Source organism: Nyctereutes procyonoides, unplaced genomic scaffold (genome assembly GCF_905146905.1).
Source record: "Nyctereutes procyonoides isolate TBG_1078 unplaced genomic scaffold, NYPRO_anot_genome, whole genome shotgun sequence".
Classification (NCBI taxonomy): Eukaryota; Metazoa; Chordata; class Mammalia; order Carnivora; family Canidae; genus Nyctereutes; species Nyctereutes procyonoides.
Window position 1 is genome coordinate 16,979,803 of NW_026575052.1, and position 16,981 is coordinate 16,996,783.

Genomic DNA, 16,981 nt, shown 5'->3' on the forward strand with positions numbered 1-16,981 from the left:
CCCATTACAGAATTCCTGGTGATAGCTAGAGCTTATTTGGGTCCTGCTAGAAACAAACATTCCAAGTGACCCCCAAATGCTTAAACCTGGCAAAATGTGGAGGTGTGTGTTATTCCTAAAGGCATTAGTATTAAGTTAGGAGCAGCAACAATGCAAACACCACTCTTGAACCCTCAAGGATCACCTTGAGATTGGGTCTCCATTCCACCTGCCTGAGAAGTGAGAATGTCAGCCTGTCCCAGGCTCTTGGGTAGCATAGCCCTTTTAAAAAAGAACCATTTTCCATCTGTCATAGATGAGCACAAGTTGAGAATCATTTCCAAGTCATTTTTTCACTTTTCCCTGTTAAATGGAATTTCCCCTGAGCAACATCTACCCTCCCCACCATCCCCTCAGCCAGTGTCCGTTAAGATCTGAGGAGCAGCAAAAACTGACTTATAAGTGGAGAGCTCTTCAGCAAGGCTGATCCTCAGTTGCTCCATCTCTTTGTTCTTCTGCTGCTGGAGTTGCACGCTGCTCCTTAACTGCCTCTGTCGTTCTTCCATTTCCTCCAGCTGTTCCTGCAGTGAGAGGGCCAAGAACATCTTTAATGAGCAGAACAATAAAAACAAACTGTCCGTTAAAGTTGATGAAGCTCTTTCTTACACATGGTTTAATCTTCACACTGGTACGGAGATTGAGAAAGAGGTTCAAAGAGGTGTTTGAAGAAAGCGATCCTGCTTTTGCAAATGGTGACTTCCCTGAAAGAAGTCTTGTCTGTTCCCTCGGATGACTACTGTGTAATAGAATCCTACAAAGGGTGGGTGGATGCTCAGAGGGACTTGAATTTGTTTTGCAGTTTTAAGTGTGGGGGAGGATTTTGGTCTTTTAGTTGGTGTGCTGAGAGTTTTTTGGACCTCTGGCTCTGTACAAGTTTGTTTCTGTTAGGATAATCAGTTTTTGTATCATCCTGCAACTTTAACAATTTAAGGTAAAAGAAACTAAATGGGCAGCCCGGTGGCTCAGCGATTTAGCGCAACCTTCAGTCCAGGGCCTGATCCTGGGGACCCGGGATCGAGTCCCATGTCGGGCTCCCTGCATGGAGCCTGTTTCTCCCTCTGCCTGTGTCTCTGCCTCTCTCTCTTTCTGTCTCTCATGAATAAATAAATATTTTTTTAAAAAAAGAAGCTAGGGATCCCTGGGTGGCGCAGTGGTTTAGCGCCTGCCTTTGGCCCAGGGCGCGATCCTGGAGACCCAGGATCGAATCCCACGTCGGGCCCCTGGTGCATGGAACCTGCTTCTCCCTCTGCCTATGTCTCTGCCTCTCTCTCTCTCTCTATCATAAATAAATAAAAATTTAAAAAAATAAAATTAAAAAAATAAAATAAAAAAGAAGCTAAGTCTTCGGGCTCCTGACTGGCTCAGTGGGTGGCACATGCAATTCTTGATCTCAGGGTTCTGAGTCCGAGCCCCATGGTGGGTGTGGAGCCTGCTTAAAAAAAAAAAAAAGTTCTTTATAAGCCATTATTAACTGTAATTCTAGGAGAGTTCAACTAGAAGTCCAGTTGTTAACAGGAAAAACAGTAAATAATGAGTTTTGTATTTAAACCTCCTTGAAGTCCAAGATAGCTCTACCTAGTACTTAACTGTAACATCCTATGCAAATAGGTGCTTTATTAGGATGTTGGCTGTCATAATTGTTAATTTTCTAAATCCTGTACTCATTACACTAAAAGACTGAATGCATTCCAAAGTGCTAAGTTGGAAGATGAAGAAGCTATGCCCTGGAGGCCCTCAGGCGCTTTCAGATAACTGTCCGCTTCCCATTCTCCCAAAACCAGACAGGATACATTCTGTAAACTGTCTCTGCCTAGAATTAATGCCTGAGGAGTGAGGTAAGGAAGATGTCTGCAAATCAGTCTCTGGCATAGTTGCTAGTTGGCTTGGATCCTTAGGAAGCATGAAAGAGAAGGAAGGGAAGATTGAAGTTGGAAGGCCTATTTAAAGGGGTAATGACTTCACCTCAGATTTTGAAGAATAATAAGACAGGAATCCAGTTTGGGTACATGCTGTTATTAGAAGGATCTAAATAATTTGTTCTCTGAGTCATCCTTGATATACCTGTGGCCCATCAGTCTGCAGTGTTTGATACTCTGTCTGAATCTCAACTTTCATCAACCTTGTCAAAAGGCCTTTTTTTTAGTGCCTTAGCCATACTTCGGCACCACACAGAGATGCAGCCTTACCATCTAAGCCTGTCTTCTGAAGGGAAGCGTCTGCATGTGTCTGTGCCCTAATTTCCCAAGCCTTCCTTAGATATCCAGCAAGGGGAAGGGTGTTTGTACCATCAGTGATAAATTGACAGGAACAAAGAATGAAGTAAATATTGCTAGAGTGACCTGCATTAAAGACAATCTCCAGTCCTAATATTGTGTAGCACCACTAGATTAACTTTCTAAAAATTGCTTTATCTTTTCAGTCTTTCAAAGGCTTTCCACCTCTTGAGTCTGGCATTCAGACCCCCTCTAGTTTGACCCCTACCTCTCACTACAACCTCCGTTACTCTTTCATGTGAACATTTTCCTCTAGACTGCACTGTGTGGTATGGAAGCCACTACTAGGGGACACCTGGGTGGCTCAGTAGTTGAGCACCTGCCTTTGGCTCAGGTCCTGATCCCGGAATCCTGGGATCGAGTTCTGCATCAGGCTCACTGCAGGGAGCCTGTTTCTCCCTCTGCCTGTCTGCCTTTCTGTGCCTCTCACGAATAAATAAAATCTTTAAAAAAAAGATTTTGTTGTTGGGTTGTTTTAAACCTTAGTAACACTCTTTAAATACTTTTTATGTTTCTATTGTACTTTTTCAGTTTGGATTTTCTTTTTCCATTTAGGCCAAAATGGGTAAGTTATTTTTGTTGTTGTTGTTAAGTTATATTTATATTGGAAACATTCCAGTTCACCTAGGTTTTAAAAAGATTTGCATCTTGTCATAAAAAGAAGTCTCTTGTGATATTTTAAAGTCTGACATTTCCTTCATTTGGGATTTGTCACTTGTTATTTCTGTTTTTAAAAGATTTTATTTGGGATCCCTGGGTGGCGCAGCGGTTTGGCGCCTGCCTTTGGCCCAGGGCGCGATCCTGGAGACCCGGGATCGAATCCCACGTCGGGCTCCCGGTGCATGGAGCCTGCTTCTCCCTCTGCCTGTGTCTCTGCCTCTCTCTCTCTCTCTGTGTGTGACTATCATAAGTAAATAAAAATTTAAAAAAAAAAAAAAGATTTTATTTATTCATGAGAGACACAGAAGCAGAGACATAGGCAGAGAGAGAAGCAGGCTCCATGCAGAAAGCCCGATGTGGGACTCAATCCCGAGACTCTGGGATCACTTCCTGGGCCAAAGGCAGACACTCAACCACTGAGCCATCCAGGCATCCCTAAATAAATGAAATCTTAAAAAAAAAAAAAAAAATGCCACTAATGGCAACGCATGGCTGTCAAACACTGGAAATATGGCTGGTCTGGATTGACATCTACTTTTAAGTATAAATACACAGCAGATTTCTAAGACTTGGCACCAAAAAATAAAATACCTCAAATTTTTATATTGACTCCATATTGAAATAATATTTGTAAATATGAAGTGAAATATTTCACCTGGTTTTTTAATGTGGCTACTAGAAAATTTTAAATGCCATCTGTGGTTTGCATGATGCTTCTATTGGACAGCACTGCTCTAGTTTGACATTCACAGATCTCTGTGCCTTTACTCCTTCCATGTCTGTCACTGAGATGGCATCTGCTATATTACATTACTATTTATCTTTTTTATTCATGTCTCACTCCCAGGTTGTAGGTTCCTGCCCAGCACCCTATGCATAATGCCTTGATGTGAAATATGTAGATAGTAAACATTCCATAGTTTAGCATAAACAACCTACCAATTTCAGTTAAAAACTTTGACAACATTCTTGGTCAATTCCTTATACCACCTTCTGCACTAGTCACCAGATCCTACCCCTTTTACTTCACATATCTTACACTCTCCCTCATGAGGTTTAAGTTGTCTTCCTGGACTCTTTCAATTCATTCAACTCCTGCCCACTGCTACTTTTAAGAGTATGTACCTATGTGCCAGGCACCATTGCAAGTGCTTTACAAATGTTACCTAACTCACCTTCCAACAGCCCTATGATGTGTATTATTACTAATCTCATTTTACATGCAAGGGAGTGGAGTCACTGGACAAGTTATTTGTCCAAAGCTTCCCAGTTAGAAGTGTTAGAGTCAGGGGCGCCTAGCTGGCTCAATCTGAAGGGCTGCTCAAGCAGCTTTTGATCTCGAGGTTGTGAATTCAAGTCCCATGTTGGGTGTAGAGATTACTTAAATTAAAAAAAAAAAAAAAAAAAAAAAAAAAGAGGGATCCCTGGGTGGTGCAGCGGTTTGGTGCCTGCCTTTGGCCCAGGGCGCGATCCTGGAGACCCGGGATCAAATCCCACATCGGGCTCCCGGTGCATGGAGCCTGCTTCTCCCTCTGCCTATGTCTCTGCCTCTCTCTCTGTGACTATCATAAATAAATAAAAATTTAAAAAAAAAAAGAGTCAGGATTTGCCACTGGCTTAGAGCTCATACCCTAAAACTGCTTTGTTGCTGTCATATCTATCAGCTCTTTAGGGGCAAAGCTGATAGTGGCTCTTTACGGTTTTCCATGAAATCCCAAGAGGAGACCATATTGAAGTGCCTTTGCCACAATTAGAAAGTAGCTACTCAGTTTGACCTGTTTTATGTATTGGTATTCCATATAAAATTCTGTTTGGGGAAAAGGGTATGTGGCTCTGGAGAAATCCGGTGGTTGGTTGGTTGGTTGGTTGGTTGGTTTTTGAAAACCACTGACTTTTTTTTTTTTTTAAACCACTGACTTAATACATAAAACCCTTTAAAGTCTGGTCCCAATCTACCTTTCCAGCCACATAGTCTACTGCTCACACTCCTTATGATTCAGCCACACGGAACTCCCTTCCCTTAATGTCTTTTTGTTTTCCTGCTTTGGGGTAAGTTGTCCCCTCTGCCTGGAATGCCTTTCTCTTGTCTACCCAATAAATTTAATATTTAAGATTCAATTCAAACACCTTGTGGAAATTGTGAACTTGAGGTAGACTGCACAGGGTCAGAATCCTCCTATCACCTCCTAGCCATATAACCTTGAACAAATGACTTCTCTGTATCATCTCTTTTCTATTTTTCACACAGTACCTATCTTAATGACAGGTAGAGATTAAATGAATCAATACATGTAAAGAACCAAAAATACATGCTAGCTATTGTTAATCATGAAATTTCCCCTGTGTTTCCCCAGGCAGGGCTAATTATACCTACTTCACTGGTACTGTGCCTTATTCCTACAAGTATTACAGTGCTTATCACATTGAAGAATATTAATTCTTGGGACGCCAGGGTTGAGCATCTGCCTTTGGCTCAGGGCATGATCCTGGAGTCCCAGGATCGAATCCCACATCAGGCTCCCTGCGTGGAGCTTGTTTCTCCCTCTGCCTGTGTCTCTGCCTCTCTCTCTCATGAGTAAATAAAAAAAATTTTTTTAAGAATATTAATTCACGGGATCCCTGGGTGGCGCAGCGGTTTGGCGCCTGCCTTTGGCCCAGGGCGCGATCCTGGAGACCCGGGATCGAATCCCACGTCGGGCTCCCGGTGAATGGAGCCTGCTTCTCCCTCTGCCTGTGTCTCTGCCTCTCTCTCTCTCTGTATGACTATCGTAAAAAAAAAAAAAAAAAAAAAAAAAAAAAAAAAAAAGAATATTAATTCACTGATGCTAAGGCTTTCACATTTTAACATCTCAGGTCACAGTGCATCTTAAAATCAAGTGCCTTATATATTATGAAATATATTCATTTTATCTGGTATCCTTCCTGGACTATAAGGTATTTGAAAGCAGGAACTACTTCCCCCTGCTAGTTCTCATCTCTTCTGCCAGCACCTAACTCACTGCCTGGCACATGGTAAGTAGGCACTAAGTATCTGTTGAATGAACAGATAGACAAAGTATACAACTGCAAGAGTGAAGTGTACCCTTGAAAAGTAGATGCCATAGTGACCTTTAGCAAGCAGATTGGGAAGCCATTTCAGAAAAAAAGAATTTGCTCACTTAGACCTTGATTCTCACTTTATGATATATATAGCAATAGGAGACATTCATCGAGTGTTTATAATAGAATGATCTTTGGAAAGCTGCACCGATCATCAGATCTGAAACAAATCCGGTGATGAAAATACACAGGGGCGGGGTGGAATTCTACAACCCAGTTTTGTGTCAGAATACTCCCCCAGAGGGGGCACCTGGGTGGCTCAGTTGATTGGGTTGGGTGTCTGACTCTTGATAGTATAGTGGCTCAGGTCATGATCTCAAGATTGTGGGATTGAGCCCCGTATAGGGCTTGGTGCTCACCACAGTCTGCTTCTGAGAGTCAACCTCTCCCACTGCTTCTCCTCTTGCTTGCGTGCACTCTCTCAAATGAATTAGCTAAATCTTTAAAAAGAGAGGCAGCCTGGGTGGCTCAGCGGTTTAAGCACCTGCCTTCCGCCCAGGGTGTGATCCTGGAGTCCCAGGATGGAGGCCCCTGTTGGGCTCCCTGCAGGAAGCCTGCTCCTCCCTCTGCCTATGTCTCTGCCTCTCTCTCTCTCTCTCTCTCTCTCTCTCTCTCTCTCTCTCTCTGTGTGTGTGTGTCTATCATGAATAAACAAAGAACATCTCTTAAAAAATAAATAATAAATCTTGAAAAAATTAAAAAGCTCCCCCAGAGGATTCTCTGTTGATGGCACCACTGTCCCAGTTAGCCTTCCCTGAGATCTCTGCACCCTCTGTGACTTCTCACCTCTGCCCCCTTCATTCAGTGGCCACAATTATCCTGCATTTGTTTTCACATCCCTCTCCTTCCTCCTATTCCCACTACCATTTCTTCCTCTTACCTATTGTAGCTTCCTGATTAGTCCTCTAGCTTCTAGGTCTCCAGCCCATTCTATACAATGCCACCAGGTACTTTTTCTAAAAGAGAGGCAATCATGTTATTCCCTTGAATCAAATACCTCTACTGATACAGCTGACTACTGAATGAAATCCACATTCCCTAGTCTCCTGGATTTGAGTCCAATATAATCTGCCCCAACCTACCTTTACAGTTCAAATCACCTTTGAGTTTTTCACCTCTCACATGCAGCAAGGTCACTATATATTTTGCATATGCTGTGTTACATACATTACCTTCACCTATTTCTTTTTACTTTTTTAAGATTTTTTTTTAATTTATTAGAGCACAAACAGGGGGAGCTGTAGAGGAAGAGGGAGAAGCAGGCTCCCTGCTCAGCAGGGAGCCAGGTGCAGGGGGTCCATCCCAAGAGCCTGAGATCATGACCTGAGCCGTATGAAGGCAGATGCAACCGACTGGGCCAGCCAGGCACCCCTCTTTTTACCTTTTTTTTTTTTTAAGATTTTATTTATTCATGAGAGAGACAAAGACACAGGCAGAGGGAGAAGCAGGCTTCCATGCAGGGAGCCCGACACAGTACTCAATCCCGGGTCTCCAGGATCACGTCCTGGGCTGAAGGCAGCACCAAACCGCCAAGCGACCCAGGCTGCCATCTTTTTACTCTTTTTTTTTTTTTTTTTTAAAGATTTTATTTATTTACTTATGAGAGACAGAGAGAGAGAGGCAGAAAAACAGGCAGAGGGAGAAGCAGGCTCCATGCAGGGAGCCCAATGTGGGACTCGATCCCGGTATGCCGGGATCATGCCCTGGGCCAAAGGCAGATGCTAAACCGCTGAGCCACCCAGGTGTCCCTCTTTTTACTCTTTTAATGTGGCTACAAAGAAGTTTAAAATTCTGCGTGTGGCGTGCATATTTCTTTTGGACAGCACTGGCCAAGATATTACCTAAACTTCAATACCCAGCTCAAATAACACCTGTTCTTCCATGAACTGTTCTCTAATTTAACTGATAACTAAAATAATTTCTATCCTATAGCATTCTTACCTGCACCTCTCTTAAATTATGTGGTATTTTCTCCCCTGGGTTATAATTATCAATGTAATGTCTGAGTACAAGATATTGAGGATAGTATTCATTTGGGGGCGGAGAGGAGTTCTTTCACTAGATTGTGAACCAATAAAAAAAACAGTGGGGGAGAGGATTGAGGATAGTACCCACGTACATTCATTATTAAGCCCAAAAAACCCCACTGCTTTCATAATACAAGCTCCAGAAAGCTTGATAATCTTGAGTGAAGTGAATGCAGCCATTTTCAACAGAAGTCTGTTCCTTGAAGGATGTATCAAAATCTCTGGAGGGGCATAAGCTTTTTAAGTTTGTCCAAAGGACTATGTGTTTCAAAAGATGAAAATACTCCTCTAAAAGGCTCTCACAGTGGTCAGCATTGCTTACATCAGCATTTAACTGATATGTCCTCCGAGCTGGAGTGGCAGAAATAAGTAAACCATACTCCCTTCTGAAAGCTCACAGTCTGTGGGAGAGAGAGACAAAATATTGTTTTCACTTAGTATTTATATCCCACTTTGTTTATAAAGAGATTAGAACTGGCTCACACTTAATCAGAAGTAACTCAAATATAAGTGAAATGGTAATAATGCACAAAAAAGGAAAAAGGGGTGCCTGGGTGGCTCAGTTGGTTAAGTACCTCTGGCTCAGGTCATGATCCCTGGGGTCCTGGGATCGAGCCCTACATAGGGTTCCCTGCTCAGTGTGGAGCCTGTTTCTCCCTCTCCCCCCTGCTCATGTGTTCTCTCTCTCTCAAACAAATAAAATATTTTTTTCTGGGGCAGCCCGGGTGGCTCAGTGGCTTAGTGCCGCCTTCGGCCCCAGGTGTGATACTGGAGACCCAAGATCGAGTCCCACGTCAGGCTCCCTTCATGGAGCCTGCTTCTCCCTCTGCCTGTGTCTGTGCCTCTCTCTCTCTCTCTCTCTCTCTCTCTCTCTCTCTCTCTCATGAATAAAATCTTTAAATATATTTTTTTCTTAAAAAAAGGAAAATGAAGGGATCCCTGGGTGGCGCAGCGGTTTAGCGCCTGCCTTTGGCCCGGGGCGTGATCCTGGAGACCCAGGATCGAATCCCACGTCGGGCTCCCAGTGCGTGGAGCCTGCTTCTCCCTCTGCCTATGTCTCTGCCTCTCTCTCTCTCTCTCTCTCTCTGTGTGACTATCATAAATAAATAAAAATTTTTAAAAAAAGGAAAATGAATAGAGCTTTATAGATTTCATCCCAGTTTTGTTTTTTTTTTTTTTTTAAGTCTCTACACCCAGTGTGGGGCTCAAACTCACAATCTCTAGATCAAGATCAAGAGTTGTGTACTCTACTGAACAGAGCCAGCCAGGTGTCCCTCATCCCAGTTTTAAAACTGGGAAGCTTCAGGCAGAGATCAGACAGGTGGGATTTGAGGATGAATATGCAGGGAGGGAGAGAAGGACCATCCCACCTAGCCTCAGCCCCTCTGGCTCTCTGTACCCAAGCAGGAATCATGTAGAATTGGAAAATTGTACCATGGAAAGTGGACTGAGATATTCAGGGTTGGTAAGACCAGAGTGCAAAACTCCACAGCTCACTGAGCCTGTCTCCTCATCTATGAAAGTGATAATACTTGATTTGGAGGATCAACGAGAGGATGCAGTGACCATGGTGTTGGAGGGCTGCGTACACTAGGAGTGCAGACGTTTTTCAGCCCCTGGCACAGGCCTGACTGAGTGCAATGAAGAGTGGAGTGAGTGGACGCCCCAAGTAATAAGCTGTTCCTGCTACACAGGAGAGGCCCCCGCAGAAGGCCGGGTCACCTTTTCCTTCCCCAGGCTAAAGGGCTGCACTCCTGTCCACGCCCTTTGGGCCTACCCTGTACTGCTGCACCTCCTCATCTCGCTTTTGCCTCACGAGTGTGATCTGGTCCTCCAGGTTCCTGTTCTGCAGGTGGAGCTGCCGGGCCTCTGCCTGCAGGGGTCTCAGAGCCTCCTTCATCTCTTGGATTTCAGCCTGGGTTTTCTGCAGCGCTTTGGCCGCAGCTTCTTTCCTCTCTAGGAGGCGCAGTAGCTGAGGCTCATACTCTTCCTCCAGGCCTTGGCGGCTCTCGGCCATGAGGTTCTCAAACTGGGCAGAGAGCCGTCGGCTCTCCTGGAGAAAGTGCCCATCCCTCTGACTCGGAGGTGCTTCTAGCTGTTGCCGTAGCTGCTCCTTCTGCTTCTCATAGGCATCCAGGAGCTGGGCCAGTTCCTCTGAGAGCTGAGCTGCCCGCGTCGTCAGCACCTCCCGCAGCTCGGCAAACTGGGCCACATCCTGCCGGCGGCACTCCAGCTGGTACTGGTAGGCCACACACTCCTTCGTCACCTTGAACAGCTTCTGCTTGACCAGCCGGATCTCCTCCCTTAGTGCATCCCTCTCCAGCTCCGCCTGGGCATGCAGTTTGTAGGCAGCTAGGATGTCCTGATGGACTTGCTGTACCTCCTGGAGGGCCGGTTCCCGGAGCAATACGAGCTCGTGGATGAGCTGATCCCTCTCCTCTTCCAGATGGGCCACAGCTTGGACGCATTGCTGAAAACGCTCCTCTAGCAACTCTAGGTCCTCTATGCTCAGGCTCTCTGGGCTGGGACTAGGCCCGGCACTGAGGCCTTCCTCAGGGCTAGCTTTCTCCTCGCTCGTGACCATCTCTCCCTCATCACTGGTCTGCTCTGGGCTTGTGACCTTTTCTGGCTTCGTGGGCTCTTCCACATACAGGATCTCCTCTGGGTTCACAGGTTCATCCGTGCCCAGGGCTTCATCTGGCTGCCTGGTCTCCTCAATGTACAGCGTCTCCTCAGGCTTCTCCATCTCTTCCACATAGAGTATCTCATCAAGGTCACCTGTGTCCCCCAGGTAGAGAATGTCATCTAAGTTCAAAGTCCCCTTCAAAGACAGAGTAGCATCTAGATCCAAAGTCCCCACCTCATGCAGGGATTCAGAGCTCTCCTCTTCAACAGGAGAATTGGCTTCTGCTCTTGGTTCCCTGCAAGAGAAAGGTCTCAAAGTGAGAGGACAGCCATGGTCCCGGGATGGTTCTCGAGCCATTAGGAGCCATCAGGGTCACACCTGGATCTCACATTTCAGACGGCACTTGTCTGCTCCCTCCGTTCCATCCCTCTACCCCTGTACATCCTTTGCTCAGTTCCCCTGACAGCATCCACATGACATCTTTGTCTAGTCTCTGCTTACACACCTTTGAGGCCAGGAAACTCACACCTGAGCCACCACTATTTGTTCCACTGTCGTAAGAAAATTCTAGTGTTGATGTAAAATCTGCTCTGCAATTTTTTTAAAGATTTATTTCAGAGAGAGAGGGAGGATGGGGGGGAGGAGCAGAGGGAGGAGGAGAGAGAAACTCAAGCAGACCTCCAGCCAAGCCGAGCTTAGAGCCCAACTCGGAGCTTGATCTCACGACCCTGAGATCATGACCAAAGCTGAAACCAAGACCTCCAACCAAGAGTGGCTTGACTGTGCCACCCAGGTGCCCCTTGTCTGCAATTTTTACCTAGACTTGATTCCTCTTCCTAGAATCAAACAAATGTAACTACTTGCTCATATAAGTTCTTTAGACATCCGAAGAAAATGAACATCTTTCAATTATTCCATGCATGCCAGTGTCCAGTCTCTTCATTTGGGTCACCTCTTTCTGACTAGGCTCCAGATTGCCACTGTTCCTTGTGGATGGGTAATGGAAGCGGTACCCAGGTGTGTTCTGAGCAATGAATCTTTGGACACTATATTCTTATTGATGAAGGTCAATATTGCCAACTCAGGGCAGCTCTATCATATTGTCTGCAAATGCTGAGATGACTAAAAGCCTTAAGACTTTGTCGCACCAAATGATTTTAAACCACATCTCTTGTTCTATAAAACTTTATTCATCTTGTTGGGGTGCCTGGGTGGCTCAGTTGGTGAGGCATTTGAATCTTGATTTCCACTCAGGTTATGATCTCAGAGTTGTGGGACTGTGCCCCACATCGGGCTCTGTGCTGGGTGTGGAGTTAGCTTGAGATTCTCTCTCTCTCTCTCCCTCTCCCCCTTCCTGTCCCCCGCTCTCTCCTTCTCTTAAACAAAACATAAAACTTCATTCATCTTGTTAGAATTGGCCCATCCTCTGGCCTGTCCAAGTCTCAGTCTCTCTCTCTCTCTCTCTCTCTCTTTTTTTTAAGATTTTACTTATTTATTCATGAGAGACACCCAGAGAGAGGCAGAGACACAGGCAGAGGGAGAAGCAGGCTCCATGCAGGGAGCCCGATGGGGTCTCCAAGGACCCCGGGATCATGACCTGAGTCGAAGGCAGACACTCAACCACTGAGCCACCCAGATGTCCCCTGTCAAAGGCTCTTAAATTCAGAATCTGTGATTCTGATAAACTCCTTAACCTAGAGGCCAGTGGCCTGCTGGTTTAACCAGTTCCTGTTCAGGAATATTCTCCTGTTTCTTTGACCTTTAGATGGCTTTGGTCCTTCCTGTTTCAAATGCATCTTACCTACCTTTGATCTCTGAGCAATTCTTTGAAAATACAAAATACCATGGAAATGATAACAATAAATTACACTTATAAAGGTCTTATATGGGGATCCCTGGGTGGCTCAGCGGTTTAGTGCCTGCCTTTGGCCCAGGGCGCGATCCTGGAGACCCGGGATCGAATCCCACGTCGGGCTCCCGGTGCATGGAGCCTGCTTCTTCCTCTGCCTGTGTCTCTGCCTCTCTCTCTCTCTCTGTGTGTGACTATCATAAATAAATAAAAATTAAAAAAAAAATAAAAAATAAAGGTCTTATATGTGCCAGGCTCTACTCTGAATGATTAATGTTGATCAACTCATTTAATCCTCATAACAATTTTATGAGGTAGTTATATTTATTATCCCCATTTTACAGATCAAGAAACTGAGGTTAAAAGAGATTAATTTGCTCAAGGGAACTCAGGTACTCCACAAGCACCAGTTATAAAACAGTCTAAATTTGGGTGGAGTTTTCAAGAAACTTACTTTGGATATAAAGTATAAATGAAAAGCCCCATGTATCGAAGAATTTATCTGTCTTGAATTTACTTGTGTTCAGGTTTTAAGCTCTATATCTTAGCTCTAAGTCCTCGCTACAGATTATTTTTGTTCTAAATTTTATTTATTTATTTTGAAAGAGAGAGGCACAGGGAGCATGCATGAGCAGCTGGAGGAGCAGAGGCAGAGGGAGAGAGAGAATCTCAAGCTGACTCCATGCTGAGTACGGAACCTGACATGGGGTTGGATCCCACAACCCTGAGATCATGAGTTGAGCCAAAATCAAGAGTCAGACGCTTAACTGACTGAGCCACCAGGTGCCCTCGGATTATTTTTATTCTAAGTCACTGTGTATTCTGACCTCCTCTTTAGCACCCCAGGAATCCCTGGCTTTCCATTCTGTGTCTCACGATGGACCTCTGGAAACTACAAGTGTGGCTTCACCAGGCCCTGGACATCACTGGCCTCATGCAATCCCCTGAAACCTAAAACTTGAATATAGCCTCAACAGTCACCCGGTTCATTCCCATCACTCTACCAGTGAGGATGTTGTTTAGATCTCTTCACCTGGTGTCACCTGGCATTTCAAACTCAACTGCCCCCAAATTATCCTCCCTCGGCTTGCTACACCTGTATTCTGCAGCTCAGAGAAGTACATCCCCATACATCAGGTTGATGAGGCAAATAATCTTTTTAAATTTTTTTTAAGATTTTTTTATTGGGGCGCCTGGGTGGCTCAGTCAGTTAAGCATCTGCCTTTGGCTCAGGTCATGATTCCAGGGTCCTGGGATCCAGCCCCACATCAGGCTCCCAGCTCAGCAGGGAGTCTGCTTCTCCTTCTCCTCCCTGTTTGTGCTCTGTCACTATCTCTGTCTCTCTCTCTCAAATAAATATTTTTTAAAATAAAAATTATTTATTTAATTAACAGGGAGAGGGAGACAGCAGGAGCAGGGGGAAGAGAAGAGGGAGAGGGAGAAACAGATTCCCCACTGAGGAGGGAGCCCAATGCAGGACAGATCCAGGGACCCCGAGATCATGACTTGAGCCAAAGGCAGACACTCAACCCACTGAGCCATCCAGGCACCTGAGGCAAATGACCTTTAAGCAGCTCTTTCTCTCCCCCACATAGCCAAGTTGCTGAGAACTGACCTATCTCAGAAAGTTTCCAGTTTCCGCCCCCTCTTCATCCTCTTGCCAGGGCCCTCCTCCAAATCATTGCCGCACACCTGCGGCACAAGTGTGCAGCCTTCGAACGGGTTTTCTTCCTTCTCATGCCAGTCTATTCTCTAAGCACCACGGCTTGCTATAACGTAGCTGTGTTGCACCACTTCACTCACAGACAGCCAACTGCTTAGCATAGATTCAAAGCCCTTAAAGATGTGGTCCCAACATACCTTTTCAGCCTCATCTCACACCCTGCCACCCACCCAGTGCTTGACAATCCAGAACATGCGTTAACACTTTTACACCTCCTACTCCTAGCCCACTATGTCTAAAGGTTCCAGCTGAGAAAATACAGCTCATTGTACCACATCTGATTAGAGAACAATCCTACACTACCTGGAAAGGTTAGAGCTCCTAGTGTCAGGGAGGATGCACCTACTTCGCCAACCAGACCCATCCTGATCCTCAGTAGAGCCCCTGCTTTCTCAGCAGACAACCCTCACATGCTCCCTGGAATGACATAACTGTGTTCAAGGCAGTATTCCAAGTCTTTTACACAAATAGTCATTTATATGATGCTCATCTTTTACCCCCATTTTGTAGGTGAGGAAACCAAAGCACTGAGTAAAGAACTCACTCAAAGTTCCATGACTTGTAAGTAAGTGGTGGAGCCCAGAGAAGATGGCATCCAGCTCCAAAGCTGGACGGAGCTCCCTTCTCCAACTCTGTTCTCAGAACAGGCATGAGTCCTGAAACAGGTACAACAGCTATAGCAGGTCTAACAGAGCTTAGCATTCAAAATATACTTATCTATGGGGCGCCTGGGTGGCTCAGTGGTTGAGGTCTGCTTTTGGCTCAGGTGGTGATCCCAGGGTTCTGGGATTGAGTCCCGCATCAGGCTTCCTACAGGGGAGGCTGCTTCTCCCTCTGCCTATGTCTGCCTCTCTCTGTGTGTCTCTCATGAGTAAATAAGTAAGTAAATAAATAAATAAATAAATAAATCTTTATATATATTTATCTATGGGGTGCTGAGTGGCTCAGTCAATTAGGCAGCTGCCTTCGGTTCAGGTCATGATCCCAGGATCCTTGGATGGAACCCCGCATCAGGCTCCCTGCTCATTGAAGAGTCTGTTTTTCCTTCTCCTCTGCCCCTCAACCTACCTGTGTGCGTGCTCTCTTTCTCTCAAATAAATAAATAAAATCTTAAAAAAGCAAAAACAAAATATACTTATTTGCCTAATTCCAAATTTCTACTCATCCTTCAAGCCCTGTTCAAACTTCATCTCTCCTGAGAAGTATTTCGCAGACAAACCCATTATTGCATTCTCAAGGCACTCTGTGTGCAGCTCATCTTTGCACTTAGTGCTTTGTATTATAGCAGTGTGTCAGTGTCCCCTGAGAGTCAGTTTCCTAAGGACAAGTATAGTTCTCATTCTCTGTGGATCCTAGGGTGGGGCTGTGTAGGAGGAAGGCAGGCAGAAGCCAACTGGGATCCAAAGAGGAAACTTGCCCAAGGTCGAGTGGCCAAGCTGGAAGTAGAACCCTGTCCTCCAGATTCCCAGGCAGCGCTGTTACTCCACACATTGATGTTGCCTCTGTCATTTCCTACGATGCCAGGCCTCTCCTGGACGCTGCCCTCATACCACTGCCTCTCTGTAAGGAGCTGGGGAAATGTAGAGTATAGGAGGCCTAGGGGCCAGGGGGGCCAGCTCAGCTGGGGCCCCTGATCTCAGGCTTCATTGGACTCTGAGCAGCCTGCCTCTGCCACTCTATCCCTGGCCCTAGAGGACTCCAGCAGCTCCCAACTCTGCATCCGGGCAGTGGCTAGGAGTGTCTGTGACCCGGTGCAGGCATGAGTTGGTGTGTATCTGACTGTGTTTGTACCTGTAAGTGTATATGGCAGTACAGGTGACTGTATGTGTAAAACTAAGCTCAGCTTAGGGCTGTGTGTGACACTGAAGGAGGATGGGGTGTGTGTATTTGCATCTCCACCTCTTCAGGGCTATAGTCTGACCTGGGGCAGAAATCCTCCCTACTGGCCCCAAATCCCCGAGCCACCTTATTCCTCTAACGGGTGGTAAGCCCACAGTGTGGATGGCTGGGGGAGGGTCTCCACTCCAGAGCATGGCTCCTGCCACCAAGGCCCCCTACTGGTCTGGGTCGGGGGACCCTCCCCACCCCACCCTTCATCCCAGGCCCCAAACAGGAGAAAGCAAGCTGCTAGAACAGACTCCTAACTCCCGGCTGGCAGCCGCCCAACCTTGCACCAAGTCTCTTTCGCACGGTGAATTCAGCAACTGGAGGCCTCCACCTCCAGCTGCATTTGGGGTGAGGCATAAAAGAAGCCAGGAGCGTCCTTGGCCACTGTGGACCAATGGCATTTGATGGTTGATGACACCAGTCTGAAAGGGTTAATTCCCACCCAGCCCCGGGATTGGGGGTGGGGGGCGCCCTATAAAAAGTCACAGCGGACGGGAGTCACAGCGGGGATCCCGGGCCTCCCCCATCTCCCGTGGCTCCTCCCGGCGCCAGTGGCACACCCCGGCCGGCCCACCACCCCCCGCCGGGAGAGAGGTGCTGGCGGGGGCTCGACCGGCGTCCCCACCCCACAGGACGGCGACGCGGGCCCTGCACGGTCCTACCTCGCGGCCTGGGCGGCGCCGTCCCCGCCGTGCCGGGGCTCCGGGCTGGCCATGGCTGCGCGACCCTGGGCTGCGCGGCCGCGTTATTAATAGCCCGCCCCGCCGGCCGCTCGCTCCGCGCCCGCGCCCGCCGCAC

General features: G+C 46.5%; 1 protein-coding gene across 2 annotated transcripts in view; it reads right to left on the minus strand.

Annotated features, from left to right (window-relative positions):
- Positions 1-16,962, minus strand: part of SYNC (syncoilin, intermediate filament protein) — a 19,530-nt gene extending 2,568 nt beyond the window's left edge. Inside the window, exons 1-4 of one of the 2 annotated variants that reach the window (XM_055331995.1) lie at positions 16,846-16,962; positions 9,876-11,019; positions 436-560; positions 185-261 (exon numbers count right to left, since the gene is read on the minus strand). In XM_055331995.1, the coding sequence (XP_055187970.1) occupies positions 185-261; positions 436-560; positions 9,876-11,019; positions 16,846-16,898 (1,399 nt within the window). In that variant the 5' untranslated portion in view covers positions 16,899-16,962. The remainder of the gene's footprint in view (positions 1-184; positions 262-435; positions 561-9,875; positions 11,020-16,845) is intronic. The other variant, XM_055331996.1, reaches the window with a different exon arrangement.
- Between the last annotated feature and the right edge of the window lie 19 nt (positions 16,963-16,981).